Source organism: Apium graveolens, chromosome 10 (assembly GCF_009905375.1).
Source record: "Apium graveolens cultivar Ventura chromosome 10, ASM990537v1, whole genome shotgun sequence".
Classification (NCBI taxonomy): Eukaryota; Viridiplantae; Streptophyta; class Magnoliopsida; order Apiales; family Apiaceae; genus Apium; species Apium graveolens.
The window spans coordinates 187188763-187199072 of NC_133656.1; the positions used below are offsets into that span (position 1 = coordinate 187188763).

Genomic DNA, 10310 nt, shown 5'->3' on the forward strand with positions numbered 1-10310 from the left:
TTAAATCTCGCGATGTGATAGAATTGCCTCTTTCAAATTCTATTGATGAAGCTTCTACAGATACCCTGCTATTCTGTACAGTGCTCTTGTCATCTTGACACTTTATGTAGAAAGTATACCCATTAACATCAAATACTTGGTAAGATCTCACGAGTATGTCAGGGCCATATGCTAACCAGTTCAGCGTATTGGAAATGCTGGAATGATTTTCTGAATATTGAGACATCACTCAATTTTTAAACCATTTACCAAACGATCAGTTGTGTTCACTTGTAACCCATTTGCCACTCTTAGAAGGATGCATTTGTCGAATCTCGACTATGTGCTCTTGTAAGTAAGGATTAACTTCTGTCATGTGTTGCAATACAAAGAGATGGGCTCTATCAAACATTTCGGCACTGGGAGAGATCATTTTGTGGCCCAATGTCCCCTGTCCTTGAAGTATTCCTTTGTGACGAGATCTTGGAATTCCAACTGAATCGGTAGATGCTAAATTGTTTGTGCAAAATTCAATGGTCTCTTCAACCGAATATCCTTCAACTATACTGGCTTCAGGTTAGATATCGATTTCTCACATATGCTTTTAAGATATACAAAAATCTCTCAAAAGGATACATTTGACGTAAATATAAAGGAACAAAAACTTTAATCTCTCTCACAAGATGCATAACTAAATAGACCATAATGTCAAAGAATGAGTGTATGAAATACATTTCAAATTCACAAAGTCTGACAATAATATCAGCTTGCAACTTATCCAATGTCATTGGATCAATGACCTTACTGTTTGTAGCATTAAAAAAGTAACACAGTTTCATGATAACCACTCTCACATGTTTTGGTAATATGCCTCGAATTGCAATCGGTAGTAGATGTTGCATTAACACATGACAATCATGTAACTTCATACCGACCAGCTTCAAATCTTTTATTGAGATAAAATATTTAGGGTTTGAGGAATATCCAGATGGAACTTTCACTCCAGATAAAAACTCACAAAAGCTAAATATTTTTTTCCTTGACAAAATATAACACGCTGGAGGTAGATATGCACGTTTACCAGATTGTTGTAGTGTTAACTCTGTTCATACACCCATCTCCTGTAGGTCTAATATGGCTTTCACCCCATCCTTTGTCTTACCAGGTATATTTAAAAGTGTTCTGATAATGATTTCACAAATATTTTTTTCGATATGCATAAAATCAAGACAACGCCTAACTTGCAAGTGCTCCCAATATGGAAGATCCCAAAATATAGATCTTTTCTTCCAAATGCAACTGGTGGTTAGCTTTTTATACAGCTTCCCAAGTACAACATCAATATTTTTTACTCGTTCAAACACCTCCTTCCAGGTTAAAGGCAATCGAGCCACTCGAGTCTCGATATTCCCATCAAAAGACCTTTTCCTCTTATGATAAGCGTGAGCAAGGGGAAGAAATGTACGATGACCCATGTATACATTTTTTTGCAATTTTTTAGACGAATGTCAATCGTAGCATCTTCACAAATCGGACATGCATCAGCTCCTTTAATACTGTACCCTAAAAGGTTTCCATAGCTAGGAAAATCATTTATGGTGCAAAAAATCATGGCACGCATGGTAAAATCTGCTTGGTTGTATGCATCATACACCCTCTCGCCTTGATCCCACAATAACTTCAGATCTTTAACAAGTGGCTGCAGATATACATCTATGTTATTTCCGGCTTCTTTAGGACCGGGGATTAGCAATGTCAACATGATATACTTGCGTTTCATGCATAACCAAGGAGGCAAGTTATAAATCATTAGAAGAACTGGCCAAGTGCTATGTTGAGAGCTTAGAGTGCGATATGGGTTCATGCCATCTGCATAAAGTCCATGTCGAAGATTTCTAGCTTCTTGACCAAATTCCGGGAACTTTCCATTAATGGTTCTCCACAGTGGAGAGTCAGCAGGGTGTCAGAGCATCCCATCTGATTTTCTTCCTTCCATGTGCCACCTCATAAGCTTTGTATCGTTCATATTTACAAATATGCGTTTAAATCATTCCACAATGGGAAAATACCGTAAAACCTTCACAGAAGGCCTCTTCTTGTGACTAGTAGAAGAATTACCTGCCTCCTACTTGTACTTAGAGGCTCCGCATTTTGGAAAAGTGTGCAGATGTTCATGCTCATTTCCAAATAGCACACAATCATTAGGACATGCATGTATCATTTTTACATTCATACCCATCGGACACGGTATCTTCTTTGCCTCATAGGTGGAAGTGGGAAACTCGCTATTTGGAGAAAGCATTTCTGATAGAAGTTTTAGCATTTTCATGAAACTCTTATCACTCAACCCGTTCTTTACTTTGAGCTTACACAACTTCAAGGTTGTTGATAACCTGGTAAACCGATCAGTGCACCCTGGATAGAGAAGTTTTTTTTGGAATCATCAACCAAGGTCTCAAGAACTTTCGGTTGGTGCATTAAAAGATCTTCAACATCGTGGATCATCTCATCAACCATATCATTTTCCTCATTATCTTCTTTATTGATAGGAATACTATCTCTATTACTTCCTTAATCATCATCAGGTTTATTTGTATTTTCAGAATATATTCCCTCGCCATGCCAAATCTACTTAGTATAATCATTAATGAAACCACGAAGAAATAGATGATCACGCACTATCATAGCACTAGTATACTTTTTTAAATTAAAACAATCACGACATGGACAGGTGATCATGTCTTCTTTTCCTAATTCCATTTTTTTCTTTACATTTAGCTCCGCACATTCAATGAACTTGTCAACTCCATCGACATACTCTTGTGATATACGTGGTATTTTGTACATCCATGTATGACGATCCATTTTAGATTTCTAAAAAATATACAAAAGACAAGGCAAAATTTATTAATATATCATTTTTGTTAGACTAAATTTAGACTTTATGCTTGTATGTATATTATAAGAATAGGTAGCTGGTTGGCATACGATGATGGCATAACACATACACTAAGACAGACAATTAGATACACTATACAAACAAGAAAAATTTACATTATAAATATACAAGATTCACCAAATAATACATACAAGCATAGTAGAAGACATATTTCCCACCAGATGCCTAATATTTGCAATGGGTAATAAGGTATAAAATCATACTTTTAAGCAATTAACTCAAACAAAATAATGAACTCAAACAGAATAAAAATAAGATTACCAAGAATACAAAACCTAAGACTTTTAATTGGATGCTAGCATATTAAGAATACAAACTAGTTAATGTCGACCATATATAGATACATATAAACCCCTTAAATATACACAAACAACTCAATTAAAAAACCAAAGCTTAATTGCACTCCATATACATACCTGCAATAGATGTGTACCGAGTACAACCCAATTAACAGACCCAGAAAAGAACTGATGCCCGATTTTGGAGACTTAAGTAGAATCAGATTCTCTATCTACGAGAAGAATTTCGTAATCAAGTTAATAAACTAATTGAGCATCAAAAGTTCAAAACCCTAGATTATACATACATTTACATATAAACACAAGTATGTGTGTGTATTACAGTAATATGTTTACAGAAACACGGAGATTAAAACAACAGAGTAGAATTCGAACCAGTAATTTCTCACAAAAGATCTCTGTCTCGCTCTATCTCTCTCTCTCAATTAAGTCCGAGAGATATAGATTAACGGGGAAGAAGAAAAGAGTAGTCCCTTCTGCTTTGTTAATAAAAAACAAATAATTTTTAAATATTTAAAATACTTGTAGACTTACTTTAAAATAATACTTGTTTGTACTAATTATATACCAATATTCTTCAAAAAATTAATTAGATTTTTTATTTATTTATTAAAAATATCAAATAACTACTAACATTTAAAATTACTAAATTACATAACTACGAATTATATTTCTAAAAATATCATAATTTATATTTTAAAACCTGACATTAACTATAGATAAATAAATATACCCGTAATATATATATATATATATATATATGACAATGCTTTTATAAATATATTTATTAGTTTCTTTGCAATAAGTTAGTTATTTTCAATTTTTGTTTTTCAAAATATTTTTTTAAAATATACTCCCTTGGAGATTAATTATCACACAATACTTGTACATATCTATTCTCTACACAATTATATGATCAATTTTCATTATAATATATAATATAATTAATGTAGGTAAAGATGAAAATTATGATTTATGTTTAAAAAACTTATTATGGAAGATTTTTTCAAAAAAGACATGTATTATGGACCCGGCCGGCGGAGTATTTGTATTAGTGCATTAAACACTGATTGTTAACACCTGTGTGTTTATTTATATAAAATTAAAATTTCAATTAATTTTCAAAAATTGAAAAATAACATTTCAAATCTACTAATCATTAACATTTAAATTAATTAGTTAATTTATTGTTAGAATATTTGGTGAAATATCAATTCTTTTGTAATTATAAAATTATTTTTTTTATTTCTTTTATATTTTAAAAGAATTTAGAGTTTAGTATATCATAGTATTTATTTTTCTACTATTTTTTTAATAATTTCATATCCACAATTTTATTAATTTTATTTCGTATTTTATAAACTATACTTAAAATTTTTATTATTTAAAATTTTTCTTAAAATTATTTAAAAAAACCACAACCTATAGCGTCGACATCCAAAAGACGACGCTTTAAACCAAATCTACAGCGTCGGCAATTAAACGCCGACGGTTTAAACCAAATTTGTAGCGTCGGCATTTAAAAGCCGATGCTTTAGACCAAACCTACGGCATCGGCATATGCCGATGCTGTACATGGAAGCTATAACATCGACATTATTAAGACCAACACTATATAGGATTTTAGGTGTCGGCGTTTTAAAGCCCGACACTACGGATGGTCAAAAGCGTCGGTTGTATTAAAGACCGACGCAACAGATCATGCACAAATGCCTTAAGACGTTGGTTAAAGTTACAACCGACGCTTACAGTGTGTTTAAGCGTCGGTTCTATATTCAGCCGACGCAAAAAGTGAAACGCAGAAGGATCTTTCTTTTGTACTAGTGTTGTTTGATTATATAATTCCAAAGAACTTTCAGTCCGGCTGTTTCAGATATTCCCAAGAGAAAGCAATATATACATTACAAAATATAGGCCAGCAGAATGCTGAGAAGCACTTCCATAGTATACTGATTCTTGCTCGAATTTTCACTTAAACTATACATAATCTCAAGACAAGATATAGAGTAAACCCTCGATATCATTTGGTAATGAAATATTTACCAGACCACCTAGCTCATCAAAATTTACAAGTATAGTCATTAGTAACTGTTGAACTCGTTCGGCATATGCCATTGTCTCAAAAAAACTGTTATTACTTTTTTCATATATAATTCACAATTCACAACAATTGCCCTTGAAACTACTTCCATGATTCATCAGAAAGCCTGTACTTGAAAGTGGAGATAATATATAGACTATAGTATATAGTACATAGCATGCAGTACCATATAATCTCTCTTGTCGATTTTCAATTGGACAATATAAGCATACATTTGAATTTCTCAACAGCTGCAAATATTCCCAAGGGCCATATGTATGTATATGTATATGCGTATGTGCCATGATTATAAAAATTGATAATGGGTACTAATTAATTTAGATAATAATTAGGGATTAATCGATAAATTAGAAATTACTTAGAGAGATTAATTTGAACATAAATTGGATTTTATATATTTAGATAATATTTACTCTATTTATTATAAAATATATAATTCAAAAATAATTTATAAATAATAATCGGATTTAAAAAAATAAATATATCAAATATTATGTAAAAATTAATTGGGAATTTTTAAAATCCAGGAGTGTATATATATATATATGCAAATGTAATTTCTTAATCTCACGAAGTTTAATTAGAGTTTAATGTCAAGTATATGACTGACTGCATCCGAAAAATTCAAATTCAAGTATACTTGCAATTGGATACAATTTCAATAATTCAAATTTTGGATAACTTGAACTTTCGGTTATAAAAGAATGATCAAATTAAATTAATTGATAATCAATTTTGAATAAATTTGTAATGAATTTATCGGATACAATACTTGGTATATATTTAAACCATTTTAACTAAGACACCACCCAGCATACATTTGCCATGCATACAATTGCCACATTGATCATTTATAATCACATATGAAAGTAAGGTTGAAAATGCAAATGAACATAGTTTATTGGGACAAATTAGGTAGTGAGTAGTGAATTTAAGAACACAATGATGCAAAACCTGGTACAACTCTACATGAGAAATTCACATGCATCGCACTCTTTATATGTACTTCGAACAAAGCCCCTAGTAAAGTGACACATCGCATTAAAAATCAAAGTCAAGCAAATGAGATGACACTTCCTTACTCAGATTCAACTATTCGAGTACTCTAAAAGGATCTCTCTTTTCCAGTTCTATGAATTATTGTCCTATCTCTACTATGGTTCAAGGAAGACCATTGAAATATAAGAACGTCTCCGCACCGTAACGGATCTAGAAAACTTCACGTTCTTTTGCTAAAAAAAATTGACAATGAACTTAATTGTATAAATATTTTGTAAAATTATGAAATGTGTTGTTAAAAAAATTGAAATATGTGTTTTATTTCTGGAAATTTACTTGGTGTTTATTGAAAATAAATATCTTTAATCAACCTCATCTTCCACATATATAGTTAGGGTATTGTTTCACATTAAACGATTGTTAACGAATTATCAATTCAAAAAAAAAAATTACTACAAAAATTTCAGAAAATTCAATTTTTTTTGTGGGAATTTTAAAAGACCGGTCAAAATTTAAATTTGATGGGCATCAGTTGAATTTAACCGGTCAAATTTGACGGTCATATTTAACCGGTCATATTTAGACTAAATACAACCGACTACTAAATATCAGTCTCATATGTACCACCGGGACTATCGGTTTTGAACCGGTTGTATTTAACCATTTTTCTTGTAGTGTTTACTGAATTGGGAGAATAATAAAATTAAAATTTAAACGAGGATAGAGTGAAATGATATTTATATGAATTTCTAGTTTGCTAAAGATTTTGACCAACCGATGATTACAAGCCCTAGCTTGTCGGAATATTACCTATACTATACCGATAGATACTTAAGAATGTAAAGTGCGTGCAAATGTGCAATCCATTAGGGCGACTATACATGTGTTCTTGGGTCATGTTCCTCTTCTCATTGGAATATCCGAAACAATGCATCTCTCTTTACGACCAATACTCCTAACTATCTATAATCTATACATCCTCACACATACTTAAACAAAACATTTGCTTAAAATAACAAGTGTGCTCACAAACTTAAAATCCTTTTCCTACTCTTATAAATACCCCCCTTTATTCAACTCTTTTCGTGTCGGAACTCGCTCACCTTAACATTATATATTCTCATTTCTCTCCTTTAATTTCATTCTCTCCCTTCATATAAATTTATAAATCCTTCACTCATAAAAAATAATTCATTTTCTCACACACGCACACATTATGGAGGAACTACAGTTTCAAACACAATTAAGCAATAACAAGACGATTGCTTCTTCTAATGGAGGCTTGAAACTCTTTGGCTTTACGGTCATAAAAGATCATCAAGAACAAAACTCCACCAAAACACATGCGGCTTCGTCGAACTCTGGCAATTTTCCGACCACCGACGGCCATAAATACGAGTGTCAATATTGTTATCGTGAATTTGCCAACTCACAAGCATTAGGTGGCCACCAAAACGCTCACAAAAAAGAGAGGCAACAACTAAAACGAGCTCAAATGCAAGCTACACGTAAAGCCCCCATTTCGTACATGCGAAACACTATTGTGTCGGCTTTCTCACCTCCCCCTAACTTACTACCACCTCCTTTGGAATCTCCTGCTTTGGCGTACATGCCACGCGCCGTCCCTCCTATTCAGGTTTTGCATGGTTGTGTTCTTTCTTCGGCGTCCACGTCAACATTTGGCAGGAGAGGAGCAGGGAGCTTACCGTATAGTGGCAGTGTAGTGGAGTCAACATTGGTGAGTGTTAGGCCTCAACTTGGACAAGCACATAACAATGGGCCTTCGCTGAGTAGATTTTCGAGAGTAGAAGGTGGTCCAAGCTTTGATGATGCTTTGGGCTTGGATTTGCATCTCAGCTTGGCGCCAGCCGCGCCGTAAATAGGGACCAAGTTGAGTTTCAGCTGGTGCATAGCTTATAATGATTCTTATTTAACATATTTAAATTAAATGTAGCCATAAGAAATTTTCATTTTTTTTGACAAAGTAACATATTTTCATTTAGATACTAATGCTTCATGTAATTTCATTTTTTACTTTACTATCACCTATAAGAGTCTACAAAACTTTAATAATCCTCAAATCATTTTCAATAATTCATATTTTTTATTCATTAACTACGGTTTAAGTGGTGACTGAAACTAAGTAGGCTAAAATCTAGCCAGCTTACATTACAACTAGGGCTGATTTTGATTGTTATAAAATATTATGGCAATCACTTGTAAGGTGAATACTAGAAAAGTTTAATCTTTCCTAAATATTGGCAAAATTTTAAGCTATGTAGAATTTACTATTCATACCAAAAAAAAAGAATAATGTTAAGAGTTTACCAGTTACTAATCTTTTGCTAAGTAATATTAGAGTTACAGCTGATATATATATTTGATAATAAAAACTTTTTAATTGATACCTAAACTACTAAAAGGCATTAAAAAGTTTAATTCACCCTACTCTCCTGACTCAAGTTAGAGCCAATAATACAATAATATGGGTATAATAGTCTCGGATGCGTTAGAAAATATGATTGGAAATGGAGGGCTTGTCACAACTTATAAGCTGTAACTTATAGCTTATAAGTTTATAATGTGTGTCTATTCATAAGTTGAATTTATAATTTATATGCTGATAAGTTGAATGTTAGCAACGACGTACTTTTTCTTAACTTATTTTAATTTTTCTTTTTTTACTAACTTTAATTTTAAAATTTATGTTTATAAATATTATATTAATTCAAAACTCATGAATTAATATAATTATATATAAAAAAATATTTGTTTTAGTTCATTTAAATAAAAATAATTCTGATTTTTAAGTAAAGTTATTCAAACACTTATATAACTTATAATTTTTAATTTACTTATTACTTATAAGTTACTTATTCATTTTAAGTTATAAGTTACTTATTCATTTTAAGTTATAAATTACTCATTTTAAAATTTTCCAAACGGGCACTCTTGTTTGCTCCTTTTGCTTTATTTTAAATAAGTCATATTTTGTATTGTTTAAACTATTTTACATTTATGTATTTAATTTTTTTAATATCATAGTCATTGCAATTATCCCAAATCATCTATCAATCAGTTTTTAACACTACCACATAAATGGACTACAGCAACATCCAAAACTGGTGTTGCCAAGAAAAATGTAGGCTTAGGTTGCCAAAAACAGAAAATGATGATATACAGCAACATCATAATCAAGTGTTGGTAAAAGTGTTGCCTTAAATTTTCTACGCCAACACTTTTCTTGGTGTTGCCTTACACAGATGAAAAAATTACTCAAAATAAGTGGGGGAAACATCCCGCTCTCTAATTTTGGTTGTCCGGGACTTAAAATATTGGAAAAAGCGGGAAATCAAATATTAAAATTATAATAATTTAATATGATTTACGAATTGAATAAATAACGTACTTGATGATTTATAAAATTATACATAGTAAACTTTAAAAAGTTTTAAATAGAAATTTTCTAAGGTCTTAAAATTTTAAGAAATTAGTATATAAATTTCAAAAGTAATAAAAAGTTAAAATATTATATATTCCCCTCATTTTAATATGTGCATTAATATATGCATTTTAAAAATAAAAAAATATTAAATATACGAATTATAGAAGTGATAAAATACACATAATTACTTATTTTTTTTTAAATGATTATTTGAATTATATTATTTAAATATAAAGCATAAACTTATCTGTGTATCTAGCTGGACTCATATCGGCCCATATTTGGGCTAAGCGGGTAAAATCGCCGCCCAAATTTTCAGAACTTGTTTAAATTTTTTAGATTTTCAGAATATACCCAACCACCCATTTCACTCGCGTATCTTCTCTCCGCCTAATCCCTCTTTCTTTTCCATCACTCTCTCTGGCCAACCCTTTCAATTTATATTTCTAATTAGGACTCGATTGAATCGGGGTGAGAATCAGTTGTGCCCGTGTATGTCTTCTTCTTCATTTTTCAATCATCTCTCTC

General features: G+C 31.5%; 1 protein-coding gene across 1 annotated transcript; it reads left to right on the plus strand.

Moving 5' to 3' along the window:
• Positions 1–7430: 7430 nt before the first annotated feature.
• LOC141693172 (zinc finger protein GIS3-like) lies at positions 7431–8602 on the plus strand. Its single transcript, XM_074498187.1, has one exon. The coding sequence runs from the start codon at positions 7554–7556 to the stop codon at positions 8214–8216; it is 663 nt and encodes a 220-aa protein (XP_074354288.1). The 5' UTR covers positions 7431–7553; the 3' UTR covers positions 8217–8602.
• Positions 8603–10310: the final 1708 nt, after the last annotated feature.

Excerpts from the sequence above, each read along its gene's own strand:
- LOC141693172 (XM_074498187.1), top strand. The coding sequence starts at position 7,554 with ATGGAGGAACTACAGTTTCAAACACAATTAAGCAATAACAAGACGATT.